The sequence below is a fragment of the Erythranthe guttata genome, chromosome 12 (genome assembly GCF_056151865.1).
Source record: "Erythranthe guttata isolate IM_541 chromosome 12, IM_541, whole genome shotgun sequence".
Lineage (NCBI taxonomy): Eukaryota > Viridiplantae > Streptophyta > Magnoliopsida > Lamiales > Phrymaceae > Erythranthe > Erythranthe guttata.
The window spans coordinates 19,712,676-19,734,956 of record NC_142544.1 but is presented as its reverse complement, the minus strand read 5'-3'; the positions used below and the strand labels follow the sequence as shown (position 1 = coordinate 19,734,956).

Below are 22,281 nucleotides of genomic sequence, written 5' to 3'. Positions count from 1 at the left end.
TGATGGCCACTTGATTCCCATGCAAAAATTGAAAAGTCAATAGATTGTTCGAATGACTATTATGAGGTGGGGCTGGAATCTGGATGGCAACATTTAATTAACTCGAGAAATATTCAAATTTAGAAGTTATTATAATAAAACTATTCAAAGTGTCCAAGATTTGAAACTCTCAAACATGGATAAGACCAAACTCGTCATTGCTAATTTGTTAATATTATATATTATATAATATTACAATAAATTTTAAATAAATAAATAAAAATGAACCGGGAAAATGAGAGTTGCATGCATGATATGATGTTGTATGTATGTATGCAGGAGATGCAAAAAATCACATGTAGCGCACATTTTGACTATGCAACAGCTCTATTAAAGCTGCAACCACACCCTTACCCTCTACCGTAACATCTACTCCTGGCTCCTTAATCTTCCTTGTTAGAAGTTTGTCCAGCTCCCCTCGCAACTTCTGCGCATTCATAATCAACCAAACAACTCATCACCTTCAAATACGCGAGTGTGTGTGTGTGTGTGTGTGTGTGTGTGTGTGTGAGAGAGAGAGAGAGAGAGAGAGAGAGAGAGAGATGCAATGAAATATACCCGTATCAAGTCCAAAACGGTCTTCGATGCAGAAAAATGAAGGTATCCGCCAAGCATTTCGATACCATCTCCAGTTTTGCTTGGAATAAGATTCCCACCAAACATGAGCAGAGCGTAATCCGATATACTAGTCGAGTCTCTTATATATATGCTACTGGTTTTGACCTTTTCGCTGTATACCATGTAAGGAAGTGGGAAAAGATGAACACCAGCATTGACAGATCCTGGATGAATGTCGACTTTTCCGACTTCTCTAGTGTATAGAGCTGTTCGTTTTCCCCTTCTTTTGCACTGCGCAACGTTTGGGTACAGTCCGGCACACAGTATTGCACACACCATCTCCAAATCATCACCGTACTCATTATATGCCTGCACAGTAAAGAATCGTGCAAATTAGCTGATGATAGTAATTTCTATTTTCTACATTGAAACTAGGCAATTTAAAAAAAAAAAAATAATAAAATTGAAGACACTTACTTTGGCACCACGGGATTTATCGACAAAACCAATCCCTGCCAGTAAATCAACAAACTGATTTCTCATATCTCCAATCATTTGCATAGTTACTGGTGACAGAAAATTTTCCCAGCAGAAGGCTTTCTCATTTCTATTGAGTTTAGCATCTTTCCATCCTTCAAATGCTTTAACAAGAGCAACGTGGTCACTGTTTTCAAGGACAAGAAAATTTCACAAAACCAGAATTATCATAAACAATTAATTGCGACTTTTCCAGCAAAAGCCTAACCTGCATGAATCACCGGCAAAGGATCTTTTTGCATCATCTGCTTCCTCTTTCCTGTTAATTGGAAGAACAAATGGGTTGCGATGTGCAAGAGAAGCAGCTATGGTTAGTGCAGGGTCAAGGCATTGGAAAATAGAACCCATGAGAAGCATCTTTCCAATATTCGGGTCCAAAGGTAAAGTGCAGAGATGACGCCCTGTTATCAATATTACAGTAAGTTTCTATAATTGCATCCAGAAACTGAACGAACAAAAACAGACAATGAAATACCACACACCAAGAGGAGTCAGCTCTTCTCTATCATCAAGGGCACCGATAGTTTTGAGTAGCTCAATGGCATTTTCTACAGAGAGAGCATCGGGTGGTTGAAGTGCCTTAGCCAAAAATGTACTAATTGCTCCAAGATCCAAACTCTTTATATGCAGGCATAGCTCTTGCAGAGGTGTTCGAAGCATTTCAGGCAGTTGATACTGAGGCATAGCATCGTGGATCATTTTAGGATAAAGCCTGTAGCAAACCCCTGGTTGTACACGACCTGCACGACCACGTCTCTGCAATTACACATTTCTTGTAAGACTATTTTGCAGAGTCAAATTGTGATGGGAAGAAGACAATTAGATATGCAGAAGGGTGTTTGTCAAGTACCTGGTGTGCAGATGCCTTGGAAATCCATGAAGGTAAAAGACAAGCCAACTTATTAAGAGCATCGTAACTAGTCTCCTTTGCCTTTCCACAGTCTACAACGTACACAACATCATCTATGGTGATACTACTCTCGGCAATGTTTGTAGCTAACACAATCTTTCTGTGGATATACCATCAAACGGTTCTGTTAGGAGGTGTTTTCAGAAAGGAAAAGATGCAAGGTACAGATGCTTACCTAACATTTGGGGGTGGCCGATCAAAAATTTCGCGCTGATTGATTGTTGGCATTGAACCATGAACGGGAAGAAGTAAGACCTTATTTGGGTCTCCAAGAATGACATTTGCTTTAAGTTTATCAAGGAGCTTTGAAATATCATCCCATCCAGTGAGGAAAACAAGAATTGCTCCACTACCTTCATTGCGACATATATGCTCGATAGTTGATTCAACCTGTAATAAAAATTGGACAGGAAAAGCTTCTAACAGCTGTTCTTATGATCAACATGAAGATATCTTATAGCCAAGGATGAACTTTCCGGATATCTATCCCCGTTAAATTCAGCAAAATACTTGCGGACATATTAAAAATATGCATGCAGAACCACAGAAAATATTAAAAAAACAGAAAGAGAGCTTTGTGCTATGTTATTACTATATTTGATTTAACTTCTTCCAATTAGTACGTAAGAAGAGGTAATTATAATACTGTAAGATACGTACAAGGCCCAAATCCAACTGAGAACCAGACCAAGCCTCAAGAGATCGCCTAGTGCCTGTACTATATCCTTTGTAGAGAGCATCAATGTCTGCATCCTGACAAGAAAAAAGAAACAAGTATTAAGTAGAATGCATAGGTTCCATGATAACCATGTAGCTTGACAACCCATGGACTTGCTATTCAATTACATCCAATCTTACATGAGCATGGCAGATGCATTGATGTACGAGCAGGAAGTCCAGCATAGGACTTCCATAATTTCTCAATTACATTATTTGGGGATTCAAAAAGGCATTTGAAAGAAAAGATGCTATCAAGTTAAAAGTATAAAATGGAAAGAGGCAATGTAAAATAAAATTTAAGGTGAAACTGATCACTAAGAACCACACCTCAAATAATTCTGTCAGAGGATCTTTTTGGGTATCCTGTTGTCGCCGACCTCTTCTTGAGTTTCCTGGAAAACTTTCATACTCTGATTGGATAGCATACCGAGTTTTCTCTAAGACATCTTCCAAATAAAATTCTTTCACTGGAAATGTCAATCCCTGCAAAAAAAAATTTATGAAACAACGTATCTTGAAGAAAAAACTAAAAAGATAAGGGGGTAGTGACATATAACTATATAAGATTATACTGCATACAGGGATATGAATGGTTGGAGCATTTGCGAAGTATTTCGAGAATAGATCAGCATTTATGGTGGCACTCATAAGGATAAGACGAAGGTCGGGACGGCGAGGAAGGACGTCTCGCAATATTATCAATAGGAAGTCCTCATTCATGCCTCTTTCATGAATTTCATCCACCAGCAAGTGAGTAATTCCTGTTAAATATGGGTCCTGCACCTGTATTGATTAGGAGAAAGAAAAGAATTTTAGAAGTAAAACAAAGTAGTTTTAAAAAATCAAATTTTAATGTTTTCCGGTCTTGACTAAAATTATGAGGGAAACATGATCCTAAGTGCAGAAAATTGATTTTATGTATGGTTTGAAAAATGGAACCTAATGTGCACTACAATTTAATCAACAAAGGACAGGCATCAACATGAAAACTGGAATGCCAAAAGTAAGATCACAAATACCAGCTGCCGAAGTAAAACCCCTGTGGTGCAAAATAGCAATCTTGTTTGAGCAGACCGTTTTGATTCCAGACGAATCTGATAACCTACAGTTTCACCAATCTTCTCTCCTCTTTCAGACGATATTCGAGCTGCAACGGATATTGCCGATATTCTTCGAGGCTGCGTGCATATCATACTACAACTAGCACCTCGTAGAGATGATATCTCCTCTTCTAGGATGAATTGCGGAAGCTGTGTGGTTTTACCACAACCAGTCTCTCCTGATACTACCAGAACCTGCATCATAGAGTGAGAAAGGAAAAAAAAAAAAAAGAACTGCTAATCTTAACACCCTTCAATAAAAATTCATATAATTTTCATAACTTCGAATATGACATAAAACAAAGCATTTCAGATAACATGCAGGATAAAGAAGGACAGGGAAATAAGAGATCAGAAAGATGGAGAACGAAGTGGGGAAGAAGTTGAGAAAAAAATTGGAAAAACATTGAGAAGAAGAATAGGGCTGCTGTTTAGAAGCACTGAATTCTAAAGTATTCATATGCACAGCAGAACATGCAGATTGCAGATAATCATCAAAAGAAAATTATACCTGATTTTCTGCAACAGCTTTCAAAAAGTCTGCTTTTACTTTGAACGCCGGCAGCTTCTCTCTAAATGCTAGCATTGCCTTTACACTATCCCCTTCCTACAAATCGAGATATTCAGCATTCACAAATTACTTTCAGAAAACCAGACACAGAGATTCAAGACATCAAGCTACATACCCTCATTTTTTCCTGTTTCTGTTTCAGTTCAATACTAAGTCCCTCGGAGGCAGCATCAATCTCCAACTGTGATGTGCCGACCTCAACTGGTTTTCGTTTTAATGTTGCGTTCTGAGAGGATGTAGAAGGCTTGCTCTCGACTAATTTAGTTCCATTGGAACTGTTCAATAAATTTCCAACTCTTTCCTCGGTTTCCGTGGACATCTTTATCTGAGATATTGTCCAAAAGGATAGATGATAGAACGGCATAAACAATATAAAAAACTGAAATATTTTTTTTCCTCCAATAACTGAACAAACCTCTTTCGTAGTGGAGCCATGCTGTTCGTCAAGATCTGCACGATAATTAGGCAATGGAACTTTGCTCACAACGAGTGCCTTCCCTTTATTATATGCATGGCTTTCTTTCCACAAATACAAAACCATAGGATCACTTTGTCAGCTAATTTTTCATATGCATAAAATTCAATTCCCACAAAGTTAACTCCTAAAGCATGTGGTTATAAAAGATGAACTTATTCATTCGTTGTTATAATATTGTGTGCATACATTTGATCGGCTAAATACAGCATGACAATTGAAACTATATTTAAAAATCTGGATCTAAACTTCAAAACCTTCAACACATTTGAAAGCCAGCTCTCTGATCCGAAATTAGTTCAACCAAAAAAATCCTCCAATCAATTCCATCGACCAAAATATCATACCAATGCAGCAAGAAAACTTATATTTGCATAATAACAAACTTAAGGTGGTGGTATGTGCGAAATTCATGAAAAGACTACATATAGATACACGATAATTCGTCGAAAAAAAGAAGTATACAACACATCAACAAATATAATGAGAGAAAGCAACTTACAAGTAAAGACCCAACTGATTAGCCATATCACCAAAGACTTGCTGATCATCTCTACTGAAGTGTCGCCTTATTACCATCTCCTGCTCTCCTCCTCTCTTCATTTGTTCCAATTTTCCCCACCATTCATTCTGATCCAATACGTCTTTCTACGGACATGCAAATACTACCGTTATAAGCCAAACGAGAGGAGCATAACTATTACCAGCTATGTAGTAAATATATCAGAAAAAACTACTGTTCCTGAACTGTGGTTTTTCCTAGAAAAATTGAGGTTTCAGACTTGTAACTTGAATTCACAACATACGTGATTGATTTTTTAATTGTGATATATAATGCAAATTCAAGCTCCACACATAATTCAGAGGAATTTCCCAAAGTTAATTCACTTCAAAAGAGTTTCCTAAAGTTCATCCTACATATCATACATTTACTTCATTATATCAAACACTTCTCCTCCACATAATTGCAATAAACAAACGCTATCAATTTCGCCTATTCGCGCACAAAAAACGTAAATGATAAACAGTATCAGTACCTCAGCGGCTTGCTGACGCAGACGTTCAGCTCGCCAAACAGGATCCCACCATCGCTGCTCACCTCCGCCACCACGACCTCCGCCTCTTCCTCCACCGCCACGGCCGCCTCCGCGTCCTCCACCGCCTCGACGGCCGCCGTGGAAGTTAGGGCGTTGAGACATGGAAGTAAATGTTGAGATCCGATTACTGTTATTCCTACAAAAGTTAGTGCTGCCGATAAATTGACGGTGCACGGCGGACGAAAAGGTATGCCGAAACTGAACGAGTGGGAAAACGCAGTAATTGCGGAAGGGGTTATAAAGTAGAGTGTGAGACATTTAAATGCGCTTTTGCGTCAATTTGACATCCCTGTAAAGGTAGTTGCTATTAAGCCTGTCACGGGCTTTTTTATGAGGATATGAAGCCCAATATAATAGTTGGGCTAAAGCCCGTTACAATATGAGGCCTTAGCAAAATATTATATTGGGCTTGGTGCCCATAGGAAGTAATTTATGATGTAACGGCTAGATCTATACTACCTAGGCCTAGATAGTTTTCATTTATTTCTCAAAAACTAAATAAATAAAAAATTATTTTATTTTATTTTATTTATTGAAATTAGTCGTTTTACAAGCAGGACCCAGATCATTTACAGGTAATTAATAAATGGGCAACTTGCCGTCGTGGAAGACTGTTATACTAACATGGTGATGCTGCGCTGTTATGTTTGTTTTTTTCTTTTTATGTTTTCATTTAATTTAGTTTAATGGGGTTTTTTGAGCTTGTTTAATCAAAATCGGACCTTAAAATTGGCAATTGACCCTAAACCAAATAAATAACCGTAGGCCAAATGGATATCACCAATTACAAAAAATATTATAATTGTGCAATAAATCTAAAAGCAATCACATCTTTAAGCAAAACTGATAAACATCATTCCATATTGGGTAAATTACGGTCACGGTCAGAGTAAAGTCAAATTACGGAGAAAAAAAAAAATCATATGTTTTGGTAATTACAATCAACCCATTTAACTATAAATATTTTTACACGTTCATTTTTATGTTGTTAAATTCAAAATAATCTTCTAGGTTTTATGGAATGTTCTCTAATTTGTACACGTTTTGTGCAAAAATGTCTTTTTTTATGTACCACAATCTGATATATACAAGGTAAAAGACACATTTTACGATCGTCTTGTTTCAAAATATGTAGCTCGAATGAAATAAAATGGTACAAATTGGAGAATTTCACAGAACCTAGAAGATTCCACTAAATTTGACACCGCAAAAGTGGTCGTATAAGGAAATTCATAATTGAAGGTGATAATAATTACCCAAACATGCGAAGTTTTTTCGTAATTTGACCTTACGTCAGGGGAAACCGTAATTTACCCTTAGATATTTACATCCATGCATAAAAATGACAAAATAAAAAAATATTATCAAACACAAAAAAAAAATGTCATCCCAATTATATATATTCTTACTAATTTCTAGTAGAATATAATGATGATCTTAATTATCATCGAGGAAATAAATACTCAACATCCAATAAGATACAACCCAACAATAAATAATAAATTTAAAAAACAAAAAAGAAAAAAAAATTAAAAATTAAACCAGGATTGAAGAAAGAAAAGAAGGTAAAAATTAAAGCTTCACTGCTTCTTCCATGGCTGAAGAGAAAGAACAATAATCAAGATAACAACAAGAACAAGAACAATACCAAAACAAGCCCACTTCCTTGAATTCTTCTGCAAAGTTCTGGCACTCACAAGCTGCTCAGTCCCACCTCTTACAAACGATTTAGCTCTCATAACCTGTCCTTCAATGTCATTCAGCTGTTCGCCCTGGCTCTGCACCAAAACCGCCATATCCAAGAACACCTGATGCAGCTCCATCAGATTCTTCTCCATCTCCTTCACCGCATCGTGCCTTTCTTGAATCTCCATTACTGTATCCATCACCTGCCCTCTCCCCTGCTCCTGTATCGCCTTCTGCAGAAAATTCTCGCTCTCTCCTGTCTCGATCAGGCTGTCCAGAAGTTTCTCGTCGGGGTTTTCTCCGGTGACGGTGAAGTATCTTCTCTGGACGGTTTCTCTGTACTCGGATCCCATCTTCTGGCGGAGGTCGTTGAACCGGTTCATTGCGTCGTGGAGTTTCTTTCTCAGGCCGTTGACGACGGAGGTGCGGGTCCGGTCGGAGGAGCTGCCTGGGCCGCAGCCGGGGACGCTCCGGTTGGCGGCGTTGGACCGGTCGAGGGCTTCGAGTTTGACCTTGACGAGCTTGGCTTTTTTTAGGGATGCGGCGACGTCGGCGTCCATTTTGGAGCGGAGGCTTTTGACGGCGGCGGCGTTGTGGAGGGTTTTGCTCTGCTCGTGGGCGGCGTTGAGGTTTGTGTAGAGGGTTTCGAGGTTTGTGAGCTCTTCTTTGATTGACTCGACGTCTTCGAAGAACCGGTCGAGATTGACGCCGCCGGTGGTCATCTCTATGCTGTGGGAATCTTGATCCCGGTAACGGGAGAAAGATCCGGCCGAGAATAAATCGTTCATTTTTTTTTTATTTTTTTTAGTTTTTGAGTAATTTAATTTGTGTTCTTGATGAACGAATGGGTGTATATATTTGAGTTTGATGTTAGAGAAGAAGGTGAAATACAAAGTGCAGAAACATGGGTAGGTTTTGTTTAAACATTTTAAGACTTGAATTAATTTATTATTTATTTATTATTATTATTTGAAGAAGTCTTTAATTAATGTTTGATTAGAAATCATGGAGATGCTTAATTAGGATAAGCAGGCGGGTTGAATGGGGCCAGAAAGACTAGTCAAATGAATAGCCTTCAACATCTTTATAAAAGTCAACTCTCCTTTACAAAATAAAAATTAAAAGTCAACTTATGTGTATTTTTCTTATAGAAAATGGAGGTTGGAGTATCATCATCTTTACTCGCCTTCCAGCTTCACATCTTTTAGGAATATTGTATTATTATTATTATTATTATTTAATAATAACACTTCACTTATTGGAGGGTGCATTAGGAATTTGGTCAAACATGTCCCCAAGGAGGCAAGACCCTAAATATTGATTAGAATGAGTTCGGCACCAATGGACCGAATCCCTTATATTCAGATTAATGAGCCAAAGGCCCAATAAAATACAATAACGTCGGGGCAAAAGTTCGTTCGGTAGAGGCCAAAAGCCCATCTAACGAAGGTCCGCGACATAAGTGTTTGTGTCGTTCCAGCAAACTAAGAGCTCGTTCAACACAAACCACAAAGCTCTTTGAAACCTTAGATCGGACCGAAATCACTCAGATTGGTCAAAGATCTCACTCATAACCCAAACCTCACCATAGTTGAACTCTCTCACTCATGTTTCCCTCACCCACAAGTTTTACCTCACTCGATCATAATTAGGGTTGTAAGAGAGGCGGAGGCATAGTACCTCAAAATGATTGGCTTGAATCAAACAGTGGAGATCAATGCAGAATCAAGACTCTAGAGTCTTCCAAGGTTTGACCAGATCCAAATAGACTATAATACTACTCGGCTTTGGTGTTGGGCCGAGTCAGATAGAAATGGATTAAATGGGCTGAAAGTCCAGAAATTAGCAATAGGTATATGGGTCTTGAGTCTTAATATCTGATTATTACGCATCGTTTCAACTTGCATATTTTCCCCTATTCTTCCGGGGCCAAGATAGTTTCATTTACTTCTCAATATATATATTTGTGAATGTAGTCGTTTTAGAAGCAGGACCAGATCATTACATGTAATAAATAAATAGCAACTTGCCGTCGTGGATGACTGTTATACTAAAATGGTCATGCTTCGTTGTTATGTTTGTTTTTTTTCTTTTTACCGAGTCAGGAATTGATAAGAACATCAAATTGGATTCGAATTGCAAAATAACTATTTAATTCGGAGAAGCGTTATTAATGGGCATCGGTGGAGATATCGAAAGAAATTATAGAAAAATAAGGGTTTTCAACGAACCCAAATTGTATTTGAGTACGAAACGAACTCTATCTCGTTTCCGTAAATTGGGTTGTTCCCAAAATTACGAGACCTACTAGAATCAGGATCTAACTCGTTTTTCTGGTGGATTCTAGAGTTTTCGGTGGATTCCGAATGTTATTTAGTTCTATAGGATTAATTCGTATAAATTAAGTTTTTATCGTGCTTCCATTATGTGTCAGGAATAGAAGCAGCTATTATTTAATCGAAGTTATTAATTTATCGAGGTTTTACTGTATATATACTTAATATTAACATTCAAAGACTCAACATGTAGTAAGATACAACTCAATAATAAAAAAATAAAATTAAAATAAGACTGATCACCAAAAATAAAAACCAGGATTGAAGAATTAAATGAAGGTAAAAAGCTTCATTCATTGCTTAATTCCATGGGTGAAGAAGAAAGAAGAAGAATCAAAATAAGAACAAGCACACGCACAAACCAAAACATTTCTTTGAATTCTTGGCAGTCTGAAGCTTCTCAGTCCCATCTTTAATAAATGGTTTAGCTTTCAAAACATGTCCTTCAATGTCATTCAGCTGTTCACCCTGGCTCTCCACCAAAACCGCCATATCCAAGAAAACCTGATGCAGCTTCATCAGATTCTTCTCCATCTCCTTCACTGCATCGTGCCTTTCTCGAATCTCCATTACAGTATCCATCCCCCTCCCTTGCTCCTGTATCGCCTTCTGCAGAAGATTCTCGTTCTTCCCAGTCTCGATCAGCCTGTCTAGTACTTTCTCGTCGGGGTTTTCTCCGGTGACTGTGTAGTATATTCTCTGCACGGTTTCCCTATACTCTGACACCATCTTCTGGCGTAGATCGTTGAACCGGTTCATTGCGTCGTGGAGATTCTTTCTCAGGCCGTTTACGACGGAGTTGCGCGTCCGGTCGGAGGAGCTGCCAGGGCCGCAGCCAGGAACGCTGCGGTTGGCGGCGTTGGACCGGTCGAGCGCTTCGAGTTTGACCTTGACGAGCTTGGCTTTTTTTAGGGAGGCGGCCACGTCGGCATCCATTTGCGAGCGGAGTTCTTTGATAGCGGCGGCATTGTGGAGGGTTTTGCTCTGCTCGTGTGCGGCGTTGAGCTTTGCGTGGAGAGTTTCGAGATTTGTGAGCTCATCTTTGATTAACTCGACGTCTTTAAAGAACCGGTCGAGATTGACACCGCCGGTTGTCATCTCTATGCTGTGGGAACCTTGGTCCCCGTACCGGGATAAAGATCCGGCCGAGAATAAATCGTTCATTTTTTTTTCTGAGTAATTTAATTTGATTATAGGAGAAGCATTTACAATTTTAATTATGACATTGGAGGATCGGTTGTATATATATATATATATATGAGATGTCGGTACTCGGTACGTAGGTCAAAGAAAAGAATTTAAAGTTATGGTGACCACGCTTGGTCAAGTTAAAATAATAATTTCTGCAATTAAAATTAAAATCATAGAATTAAACAACAATAACAAAGTCTATAGGAAATTATCCAACACACAAACATAAAGAACACAATAAATGTTCAGACCACAGTTGAACATCTCAACACTACAAACTGGAAATCAAACCAGCTTGCTTGTCTTCTTATTATGAAATGGAAACAAACACAATGTTTTCTTCACACAACCCTTCTGCAATAGGACATGCCCTCCATATAGAATGGCATGTTAGTAACACCCAATTGCAAGATTTATTCTCACACACACAACACACACACACACACACACTATATATATATATATAATATATATAGTTTTTTATTTTCTCCAAAAAATGGAGAAAGGAGAGAGATCTTTAGCCAAGAATGAATTGCCCAGGTGAGTCGAAACCAACCCCACCAATATTTCGTCAAACTTTGAGGTAATTGCCAGCATTAGCCATGGCAATGCCAATCCCTGTATTCGTAAAGGACTGAAATGCAATATGATTAATTCCAAAGGACTGATTGAATAAATGGCTAGTCACCTCAGGCCCTGGACTAGTATTTCCATTCTTTCCTTTAGAATTAATCACTCGTTCGTCACACATAATCACTTCAGATATCTGAGACTCACTAAGATGCGAGTATTGCTGTTTATCTTCCTTATCGTTGTTTTTTCCATTATCATTTTCGCTTGTCGTGTTCGAGTTTTTCGTGTTGAGGAAACGGCCCCCGTTTCCCCTTGGGCGCCTCTTTGCATGGAGATGGCGCGAAAAATGCTGATATGGCTGGAGAATGGTGTTTTAAGTTTAATTAAGCAATAATTTATTATTTTAAATTTTCAATGATCACCATTAGTACATACTCAGTTTCCTATAACATCCATCGTCAAATAAAAAAAAATTAATTACCTTGCGGGTTTTGAGGACTTGATTTGCAATTTCGGCCTTTGCGCGCGACTTTCTTCGCCTCATGATTGCATTGTACTGCTTGGCGTTCACGTAAATCGGGCCCACGTCACTAGGCATGTTCAATGGCAACATAATACGCCCCTAAAACAGAGTAAAACAAATGCCATATCGAGTTTTTTTTTTCCCCCTCAATTTTTGAGTCTCGCATTTTAATTTTAAATACGAGAGAGACGAATATACAAACAAAACAAACCTCAATCTGAGTTCCATAGGTCGATGAATATAGTCCATAGTATTGCTCACCGTACGGATATTGTCCACAAACCTGTGCCATTTCAAGAAACAGAATAAATCCGAATTAATATAAGGACCAAAATTAAATTCCGTAACAAACACGTCGTTGAAGAATTAAATGAAATTTACCGGTGCTTGACCAAATCCAAGCTTGAAATTCCATTGATCTTCCATAGTAGCAGAAAAGACTTTCTGCAGATTAGTTTTTGCACTATTTTCAGCACTAGTTCTGCAATCACCTAAAATAATTTGTTTTAATCAAGTATTTTAACTGGTAATTAATCCTATAAGAAATTAAATTGAAGAGCTATATCTATATATATAAATAAAGATTTAAAAAAAAAATTACCAGAGAAAAGAGTGAACTGAGTGGTAATTCCCTTTTCCAGGCCTTGCTGATTATCAGTATCCTTGGCCACCGTGAATTGATTCCGGCCTCCAGCTGGAAGCTCCAGAGACGTAAGCTTTGATTGGACAAAAGGGTCGCCGTAAACCGCCGCCGCCGGCTGAGATCCGAGCCCAATCCACCGTGGCAATTCCGACAGTGAAACGTTGAGGTGATTTGGGGCAACCCCTTCATTTTCTTTGAAGAACACAGTGTGCGAGTTCATTTTGATCGATCACTTCAATGAAATCGAAATTCGCTTAACATAATTTGCTACATACAAACCCTAGCAAAATTGAAAATTGAAAAACCTGGAAACATAAAGTGGAAAGAATAAAGTTGGATAATGTCCCATTAACCGAAACCCCTTTTTATTTTTAAAGATTAAAATTAAAGTAACCTAAAAAAATTCCGCTTTGGAAGCAAAAGAGTGTGTATAGATTAACTGATTCAAATTGTACTTGTGTTTCAGTTTTTGCAGAAAATTAAAAGCTTGAATATGTATTCTTAAAGATTCTCTAACTGTGTGGAAATTAATAATTAAATTAAAAAAAAAAAAAAAAAAAAAAAAAGGAATTAAGTACAGAGAAGCATACCTATTGGCTGAGAAAGGGGAAAGAAAACCGCCGTCACAAGAAGGAAACAACCGCTTCAACTGTCGCCCCACTTTCAAACAGCAGCCGCCGGAGATAGAGAGAGAGAGAGAGAGTTGCGTGTAATGAGGGAAGTCTACAAGATGAGTAGTGAATTATATCTTTCATGCAAGTCTTTCTTTTTTTTTTTTTTTTTTTTTTATTTATTTATTATATTTGAGTGTGCTTAAAAAGTTTCTTTTTTTTCTTTTGGAAAGTTTTTTTCATTTTGGGAAATTTTGAAAAGTACTTTGTCACTAAATTCATTTTAGATTGGTAAGAGCTTAAATGTGGGGATTTTTCTTTTTACTTGTATATTTGTACATATAAAGATATTTATGTTTGGAGATTAAAAAATAAATAAATAAAAATCTTTTATTTTAGCTAAATATCACTCGTTTTAAAAGTTGGGTTGTGATTTGTAATTTTTGTGGATTGCGGATTTCGATCTCATTTCGAGATCTAACTTTTTAGTTTGCGATGTCTTTTACTTTCTAGTTGAATCATGATTCACCAAAAAATATATATAATATATATATATAATATATATATTGTGGTCCAAGTAATTAGTCCACTAAAAAGTAGGTGGAAACTTTGTTAATTCATCACTAATTTTGAGAGCGGACTTCATACTTCATACAATACGATTTATATTAATGAATAATGAAGAACTCGTCTGTAAGGATGATCTAGCGGTTGCTGTAAGTGATCCAAATTCGAATCTATTTATCAACGATCGCTAGATCAAATTTGTCACATAGATTAGTTTAGTGTGTTATACGTCTCTCGTATGATTTGCAAACTATTATACGAGAGAGTGTAAATGTACTCAGTATACCTATATTGTTGGTTGCGAGTTCCTATATTATAAAAAAAATTACGACGAAGCCAGAATTTTATAATTACGGGGCCAAATATATTAATATGATTTTATTTTCATATTTTATACATTGTGGTTCGTGTCTTATTAGTGGTGAGTGATTAGACTTCTTAATTTAGTGCATTGTTGCTTTTGTGTTAATTCTCGATTACTAATCTTAAATCAATGTAATACTTCCAAAAGGAATATATAGAAAATAACAAATAATGAAAAAGAAAGGACAAGTGTCGCAACACGACAATTATTTCATTAAGTAAAGTCCAACTTTGTATGATAATTAGCATCGAACCAAAATTAAATATAATAATAATAATAATAATAATAATAATAATAATAATAATAATAATAATAATAATAATAATAATAATAATAATAATAATAATAATTACTAGATACAATAAAACCTCGATAAATTAATATTATTTTCCGATCTCAATTCGGTAACAACATTATAAATGATTAACTCGCTGATTTAATATTCCTCTAAATTAATAGATTTTTCATAGCCCCGGTATATTAATTTATATATTCTTAATTATAGTCTAATTAAAGAGAAAAAGGAAATAATTACTAAAAGTCTTTGTTAAACTGTTTATCTTAGTGGAGTCCACGTGAGGTAGTGAAGGTGGTGGACCTTTTCTTTTTTTAATATACAAAAAAAAAAAAAAAAAAAAAAAAAAAAGTGAAAGACAGACATCATTAATTGGTCCCTGCATTGTTGGGATGCGACACTTACTATATAGTTATGTTTATTTGTTACCAATAATTGCTACATTAATATTGATTTTAGTGACATTGCTACTAATAGATTTTGACATTTCGTTAAGTAAGAATTAATATTTGAAATAATTTATTGAGGTAAGTTATTTGAAATGGATTGACCCCAAGTGGTAATTTACATCTAATACCGTGTGCGGGATAATACCATCAAATGCAAGTTAATTCATTGAATCTGTTAATTACTTAATTAATGACTGTTATTACCTGTCAAACAGGGACTAATTAATTGGTAGTTGTACTGTCTTAATTAGAAGCTCCTACATTGATGGGTTCGCCATTATCCGAATAAATTTGTCTTAATTTTCCTGCCATATGTCACCATTTTACAACCTTTTATTTCGGCAATTTTGACCCTTTCAATCCAACTGCCAACATATAATTTTAGAGAAAAAACTTAAAAAAAAATAAAAATTTAGAAACTTAATCTTATTAACTTATTAAATATAATTAATCAGGAAAAGTTCTATTTTCCGATGTCTAAACGGCAACAGACGATTAGCTAGCATACTGTTAAGTGTATATTTTTACACTTTATCGTATCTTTTTATTTGAACTTTTGGTGTGTTTTAATGACAATTGCTGCTTAAAAAGTTGATTTATTGTATTTTAGGTACAAATTGAATAATTGAAAAAGTATGGGGTCAAAACTGCAAATTCGGAGAAAAAGTGTGCCAAAAGTGAAAATATTGAAATTCTGGAGAATTAAGGACCGGACGGCCGTCCGGATTTTAAAGCCTAATCTCGCACGGCCGTCCGGATGGACGTATTGGCGCAGTAAAAGGATTTTAATTGCACAAGGAAACTGCCTTCTTCCCCAAGTTCTTCACCCTATATAAGACCAATCCAAGCACACAATTGATGATCCCTTTTTTGACGAAATTTCAAGAGCAACAAAGCAATAACGAAGACGAAGAATTCGAAGACTCCAAGCATAGATTTATCGTCTATGATTTATTTTATTTGCGTTTTTCCTTTAATCATGAGTAGCTAATTTTCTTATTTCTAGGATTTTATTTGGAACCCTATGTGGGATTTATGAACCCAATTCTATGATTTTATGCAAGTTTTAATTCCGGATTATTTCTTCTACTTGTTTTATTAAGTTCATGAAACTGGCCACTTTATGCGCTTTTATGTTATTGTTAATCGCATGAATCGGAAGATCGGGTTAATAATTAGAACAGTGGTAGAAGAGCCTTTGTGGTATTAACATAGGAATATATTTAATCTCTTAGGTAGCCATTATTGAGATTTGTGCTTAATGCTGTGTTCTAGAATTAATTGCATAGGAATATAGTAATTGAATCTAGAGTATTAGAATCGTAATACACGCGGAAGCGGGTTATGATTAATTTAGCATCTCAGGTTAATAATTCGGGTTAATTGCTTGCGTAATTGAAGGAATTGGGGGAATAATAATCACATAGGGGGAAGAATAAAATCCTAGGCTCGTTTACTCTGATAAATCTTCGTGTTTGATTTGCTTTCTTGTTTTGTCGTTTTTATTTGCTTTTTAATTTATTTTGGTTAATTCTCTATAAAGTCGACTGTGTAGGGTGAACTTGATAATAATTGGTAGAATTTAGCGTCTAGGATTAGATAATTAAATATTCCCTGTGGGTTCGATATCCGGACTTAATTGTCCACTATATTACTTGTACGATACGTGCACTTGCGTGTAGGTTTTCGACTAACACATGCAACTGCATTATGTACAATTTAGTGTCTAAAATAATTAAGAATTCATTTCACTCGATGAAATTAATAATGTTTTCTTGCCATCTCCGACAGCCACGTGGATGCATGATAGGTACACTATGAAGATGATTAATGAAATATATACAGAATTAGCCAAAAGTCAGGTTTAATTAAGTATTTCAATTTCTGCATAATTCATTAAAATACTTTTCTTTTTAATTTGTTTATTAGAAATTTTTATGAGTGAAAAATAAAGGGAAAAACAAAGTAGATTAATGGAGAGGTTGACATATCACAAACCCAACACTTGTACATAGTGGGATTTCAACATTTGCATTCCACATCAGCATGCCAGCTCATATTAATGGAGATTGAGAGATCTCTCAACTCTTATCTCATCATATTTTAATGCCAATACTTAATGATTATCTCATGAAATTTCCTTCTTTTTTAAATAATGTTTAGTTGGAGAATATATATTGATTTCATTAATGTTAACTAAAATTTGAATAATATAATTCTCTAAAAAAAATTAAAATAATAACATCGATTTATCGAAAGAGACCACGTACGGACGTGTCCAAACTCGAAAGTTAATGTTTGTTCAACAGACGAATTAGTTCCAAAAGTGTGCATTACCTTTTTCTTCACTTTTGTTATATTTATAATTTATTGTCTGGGTGATAAACATTTTGCTGACAATCAGCAAATTGTGTTTATCTTTTAGATTTAATAGTGCAATAATAATTCCTGTGCTTCCCTGAAATCACATCAAGATGGTGACTAGATAAACCAAATACTATTAACAACGCACATAATCCTGTGCTTACCACAACTTTATTCATAGTCCATACATCCAAAAAGTACAGAATCAAAACGCAACACAATCAAAACACCATGTTTTTCCAACACATGAAATCCAAACCCAGAAAAGTCTTGAAAGCAAGAAAAAAAAAACAGTTATATAAACAGAAACACACATTCTTGCCACAGAAAACATCCTCAGAAATAACCACCACGCAGACGAAGCACAAGGTGAAGGGTGGATTCCTTCTGGATATTATAATCCGCAAGTGTACGACCATCTTCTAGCTGCTTGCCTGCAAAGATAAGCCTCTGCTGATCAGGTGGGATCCCTTCTTTATCCTGGATTTTCGCCTTGACATTGTCAATCGTATCAGAACTTTCCACCTCCAAAGTGATAGTCTTCCCAGTCAAAGTCTTGACAAAGATTTGCATCCCGCCTCTCAACCGCAAAACCAGATGAAGCGTCGATTCCTTTTGGATATTATAATCTGCAAGTGTCCTCCCATCTTCAAGCTGCTTACCTGCAAAGATCAAACGTTGCTGGTCTGGAGGAATACCTTCCTTGTCTTGAATTTTCGCCTTCACATTGTCGATCGTGTCTGAACTTTCAACCTCCAGTGTAATGGTTTTTCCGGTCAAAGTCTTGACAAAAATCTGCATGCCCCCCCTCAAACGCAAAACAAGATGAAGGGTCGACTCCTTCTGGATATTGTAATCTGCCAAGGTCCTCCCATCTTCGAGTTGTTTGCCTGCGAAGATCAATCTCTGCTGGTCTGGAGGAATTCCCTCCTTGTCTTGAATTTTTGCCTTCACGTTATCGATGGTGTCTGAGCTTTCAACCTCCAATGTAATGGTTTTTCCGGTCAAAGTCTTGACGAAAATCTGCATGCCTCCCCTCAAACGCAAAACAAGATGAAGGGTCGACTCCTTCTGGATATTGTAATCTGCCAAGGTCCTCCCATCTTCGAGTTGTTTGCCTGCAAATATCAATCTCTGCTGGTCTGGAGGAATTCCCTCCTTGTCTTGAATTTTCGCCTTGACGTTATCAATGGTGTCTGAACTTTCAACCTCCAATGTAATGGTTTTTCCGGTCAAAGTCTTGACGAAAATCTGCATGCCCCCCCTCAAACGCAGCACGAGATGAAGGGTAGATTCCTTCTGGATATTGTAATCTGCAAGGGTTCTGCCATCTTCCAGTTGCTTCCCAGCAAATATCAATCTCTGCTGGTCTGGAGGAATTCCCTCCTTATCTTGAATTTTTGCCTTGACATTGTCAATGGTGTCTGAGCTTTCGACTTCAAGGGTAATTGTCTTTCCGGTGAGGGTTTTCACAAAGATTTGCATGCCACCACGAAGACGGAGGACAAGGTGAAGGGTGGACTCCTTCTGGATATTGTAATCTGCAAGGGTTCTGCCATCTTCGAGTTGCTTACCAGCAAAAATCAATCTCTGCTGGTCAGGGGGGATGCCTTCCTTATCCTGGATCTTTGCCTTTACATTGTCGATTGTGTCTGAGCTCTCAACCTCAAGAGTGATGGTTTTACCGGTGAGAGTTTTGACGAAAATTTGCATGCCACCACGAAGGCGGAGGACAAGGTGGAGGGTAGACTCCTTTTGGATGTTGTAATCTGCAAGGGTTCTGCCATCTTCGAGTTGTTTGCCAGCGAAGATTAGCCTTTGCTGGTCAGGGGGAATCCCTTCCTTGTCTTGGATTTTAGCCTTGACATTGTCGATTGTATCGGAACTCTCGACCTCGAGAGTTATAGTTTTTCCGGTTAGAGTCTTGACAAATATCTGCATCTGATTCAAGGATAGAAAAAAAAAAGGGCATATCGGCAATTTAGCTTGTATACTACATAACACCAGAAACAGCAAATAGAATAGAGTTAATCAAGTCACTGAGTGGCCTCAATATCAAATCATGAATCTAGGTATGCATACTCACCCAATCAAATACATAATCTTAAACACTACATAATCTCGATCCTAATCAAATACATAATCTCAAACCCAATCAAATACATAATCTCAACCCCCGTAATATGAATTTGATTCAAACTCTCTGAATCCTATTGTTGTTAAGGAAATATTCTAACATGGAAACAGATAAACAGAACAAGAGCCCTAATAATTGATCAAATAATCACGAACAAGTCTCTTAGGGCACGAGAAAGCAAGATCCAATTAAAATTCTTAGATTACTAACCCGATCTATCAGCTCAAATATTCAGATCTAAACCACACAGCTATATTACATAATCTCAAACCTCGTAACATAAATTTACTCCTAAATTTTCTGAAACCAATCGTCACTGAAGAAAAATTCGAACATAGGGGACCAAAAAGCAAGATCCAATCAAAATTCATAAATTATCAACGCTGATCTATCAAATTGAACATACACGCAATTAAACAATCACCAACAAATCTCACATATCCAGATCACACGATTATATTGTATAAGAGACAAAAGCGAATATAATCAATAAATCAACGAACGAATCAAATTGAATTTAAGCACGAGGAGAAGAGAGAGATTTACCTTGAGGGAGAACTTCTGGAGAGGTGAGAAGACGGGGAATTTTGATGAGAGCAATTGATTTTGGGAGAATGGATATGAGAATATATACTAGTGGGCTGGGCCGGGGGTGAGGTTCGCCGACTTTCCCGACCGAAATATTAGGCCTTGCTTCCGTAAGCAATGACAAAATCCGAAGCCCAATTCTTTTCTATTTTTCTTTTTATAATAATTAATTAATTAATTTTCTTTGAAGAATTTGCTACTATAAGGCATGACAATTAAAACTTTTGAAATTGTTGATTTTGTTTTTTTACTTTAAAAATATTTATTGTTTGATACAATTTTAAGGAAATACTTAAAATATTTATAGTTTTTTTACTATAACAATCACATTATATATTGGTTCGATAACTAAAAATAATAAATTTTAATTTTGTTTTTGTTGTAACGAACGAACCTGCAATATACTATATACGTGCACTGAATAAACGTACATTATTGTATAATAAATTACAGACTGTATAAGAGACGTAAATTAAATTAGGTTAACCATCTATGAGATATACGACCTAACGACCGTCACTCGGATGATTCGAATTTTGGCCAATTAACAGGACAAGTGTAACTATTCGTTTTCTTTATTTTGAAAATGGAGTATTGATATGTAATTGGTTAATAAACTATTAAATTTAAAAGTCAATAAAATTTATTAATATAACTCATCATTCAACGTTGTTACTGAAATTGATACATAATATAGTTCAAATTGGACCTTCAACTTTGATTTTTTCAGCTCACAATTGATTTTTATCCAATCATGATTCAGCAACAATTTCAAGTTTATCTAAAAAATCCTAATTTATCATTTATCAACAAACAAATGGAGAGATCACGTTTCTTGCTCATCTTTTTTCGCCCTCCTATCTATTTCATGGTCTTTATGTGCTGATCAATTCAACCTGAAAATGAGATGATGATAATACTCGCACAAGATAAATAATGTACAAAATACATATAATTTGAGGGGGTAATTGAAAGTTTTGATAGTATAGGGGAGGTAAGTGACATATTTATATTAATACAAGGGATGTAAATGAAATATTTATATTAGTACAGGGGAGGTAAGTTGAATTAGCCCTATTAAAATTAGTCATTAACTCAATATTTTTTCCATTTCTAATATATATGTTTTTTGCTGTACATTTTCCTATTTTAATTGAGATTTTCAATTCAATAGGATTTTATTCCTTTTATTCAGTAAAAAATACACCCTGTAATAGCTGGGATTTACACGTTTGCATTAACAAAACCATTCATAATTTTTTTTAATTTGTTCATGATCTTAAGATTTGATTATTTTAAATTTAATTCATCTCGCATTAAAAAATAATTCTAAATTACATATTAAAAATTATGTGAACCCAATTGAAAAGGTAATTAAAATCCGAGTAAAGTTTGACCAAAATGCTTAGAATCCATCATTTTACAGTTCATAAAAAATCCCAAGGTTATTATGTAAATCACATAACATTCAAATGTTAATTATCATAATTCCTTTTTTACACTAAAACAAAACACATTAAACACAAATTGACTAATTAAAATTTAAAACTTAATTACAAATCTTAAACCCTAAGAGTACGTGGTCGGCCCATAAAAAAAAAAAAGATTAAAATAAATTATTCCAGAAAAGACATGGGTGCAGATACAGCATTATACAAAGTTTCAAGCAATAAATAAATAAAAAGAGAGCCACATATTAGTAGACCAATTTAAAAGACTGTGACTATAGTTCTATATACGCCAATAATTGCGTCACTCAACAAAATAGTAAAAGTAATTTTATTTTTTTGTAATATAGATTAACATTAAAAAAATAAATAATAAAATAATAAAGAACCCCAGAAGACCACAACGGCCGCCACACGTATATATTGCCAGAAATATTTTAAACCAGTTAACAAAAAGAAAACGAAACCCTCTGACACCACCCCACCCCCACCCCACCCC

General features: G+C 35.9%; 5 protein-coding genes across 9 annotated transcripts; all 5 read right to left on the bottom strand.

Annotated features, from left to right (window-relative positions):
• Window positions 1–159: 159 nt before the first annotated feature.
• Window positions 160–6,280, bottom strand: LOC105956810 (RNA helicase family protein). 2 transcript variants are annotated; one of them, XM_012980712.2, is made up of 16 exons: window positions 5,948–6,280; window positions 5,413–5,558; window positions 4,851–4,950; window positions 4,551–4,760; window positions 4,376–4,471; window positions 3,784–4,059; window positions 3,344–3,547; window positions 3,092–3,247; window positions 2,705–2,797; window positions 2,220–2,434; window positions 1,985–2,144; window positions 1,617–1,890; window positions 1,343–1,535; window positions 1,075–1,261; window positions 598–966; window positions 160–466 (listed from the first exon to the last, which is right to left on the bottom strand). In XM_012980712.2, the coding sequence occupies exons 1-16, from the start codon at window positions 6,263–6,265 to the stop codon at window positions 332–334; spliced, it is 3,132 nt and encodes a 1,043-aa protein (XP_012836166.2). In that variant the 5' UTR covers window positions 6,266–6,280; the 3' UTR covers window positions 160–331. The 2 variants fall into 2 exon arrangements, with proteins under 2 accessions (XP_012836166.2, XP_012836167.2); XM_012980713.2 differs by having other exon boundaries at window positions 4,851–4,954; window positions 5,948–6,267.
• A 1,070-nt stretch (window positions 6,281–7,350) lies between these two features.
• Window positions 7,351–8,818, bottom strand: LOC105956808 (syntaxin-121). The gene has a single exon (XM_012980710.2). The coding sequence runs from the start codon at window positions 8,479–8,481 to the stop codon at window positions 7,588–7,590; it is 894 nt and encodes a 297-aa protein (XP_012836164.2). The 5' UTR covers window positions 8,482–8,818; the 3' UTR covers window positions 7,351–7,587.
• Window positions 8,819–10,218: 1,400 nt separating this feature from the next.
• LOC105956809 (syntaxin-121) lies at window positions 10,219–11,313 on the bottom strand. The gene has a single exon (XM_012980711.2). The coding sequence runs from the start codon at window positions 11,191–11,193 to the stop codon at window positions 10,363–10,365; it is 831 nt and encodes a 276-aa protein (XP_012836165.2). The 5' UTR covers window positions 11,194–11,313; the 3' UTR covers window positions 10,219–10,362.
• A 44-nt stretch (window positions 11,314–11,357) lies between these two features.
• LOC105956807 (nuclear transcription factor Y subunit A-10) lies at window positions 11,358–13,691 on the bottom strand. 4 transcript variants are annotated; one of them, XM_012980708.2, is made up of 6 exons: window positions 13,550–13,691; window positions 12,918–13,191; window positions 12,698–12,807; window positions 12,528–12,599; window positions 12,275–12,415; window positions 11,358–12,151 (listed from the first exon to the last, which is right to left on the bottom strand). In XM_012980708.2, the coding sequence occupies exons 2-6, from the start codon at window positions 13,177–13,179 to the stop codon at window positions 11,792–11,794; spliced, it is 945 nt and encodes a 314-aa protein (XP_012836162.2). In that variant the 5' UTR covers window positions 13,180–13,191; window positions 13,550–13,691; the 3' UTR covers window positions 11,358–11,791. The 4 variants fall into 4 exon arrangements, with proteins under 4 accessions (XP_012836162.2, XP_088682805.1, XP_088682804.1 ...); XM_088826679.1 differs by having other exon boundaries at window positions 11,646–12,151; window positions 12,698–12,760; XM_088826678.1 differs by having other exon boundaries at window positions 11,646–12,151; window positions 12,918–13,264; window positions 13,550–13,689.
• Window positions 13,692–17,727: 4,036 nt separating this feature from the next.
• LOC105956806 (polyubiquitin) lies at window positions 17,728–20,393 on the bottom strand. The gene is made up of 2 exons (XM_012980707.2): window positions 20,293–20,393; window positions 17,728–19,550 (listed from the first exon to the last, which is right to left on the bottom strand). The coding sequence occupies exon 2, from the start codon at window positions 19,548–19,550 to the stop codon at window positions 17,946–17,948; it is 1,605 nt and encodes a 534-aa protein (XP_012836161.1). The 5' UTR covers window positions 20,293–20,393; the 3' UTR covers window positions 17,728–17,945.
• Between the last annotated feature and the right edge of the window lie 1,888 nt (window positions 20,394–22,281).

Coding starts and splice junctions, on each gene's coding strand:
- LOC105956808 (XM_012980710.2), bottom strand. CDS start 8,481: ATGAACGATTTATTCTCGGCCGGATCTTTCTCCCGTTACCGGGATCAA.
- LOC105956809 (XM_012980711.2), bottom strand. CDS start 11,193: ATGAACGATTTATTCTCGGCCGGATCTTTATCCCGGTACGGGGACCAA.
- LOC105956810 (XM_012980712.2), bottom strand. CDS start 6,265: ATGTCTCACACTCTACTTTATAACCCCTTCCGCAATTACTGCGTTTTC. Junction 3,248..3,343: donor CTCCAACCATTCATATCCCT/GTATGCAGTATA, acceptor TTTTTTTTGCAG/GGATTGACATTTCCAGTGAA. Junction 1,262..1,342: donor TTTGCCGGTGATTCATGCAG/GTTAGGCTTTTG, acceptor CCTTGAAAACAG/TGACCACGTTGCTCTTGTTA.
- LOC105956806 (XM_012980707.2), bottom strand. CDS start 19,550: ATGCAGATATTTGTCAAGACTCTAACCGGAAAAACTATAACTCTCGAG.
- LOC105956807 (XM_012980708.2), bottom strand. CDS start 13,179: ATGAACTCGCACACTGTGTTCTTCAAAGAAAATGAAGGGGTTGCCCCA. Junction 12,808..12,917: donor TCAGTTCACTCTTTTCTCTG/GTAATTTTTTTT, acceptor AAATTATTTTAG/GTGATTGCAGAACTAGTGCT. Junction 12,152..12,274: donor AAGTCCTCAAAACCCGCAAG/GTAATTAATTTT, acceptor ACCATTCTCCAG/CCATATCAGCATTTTTCGCG.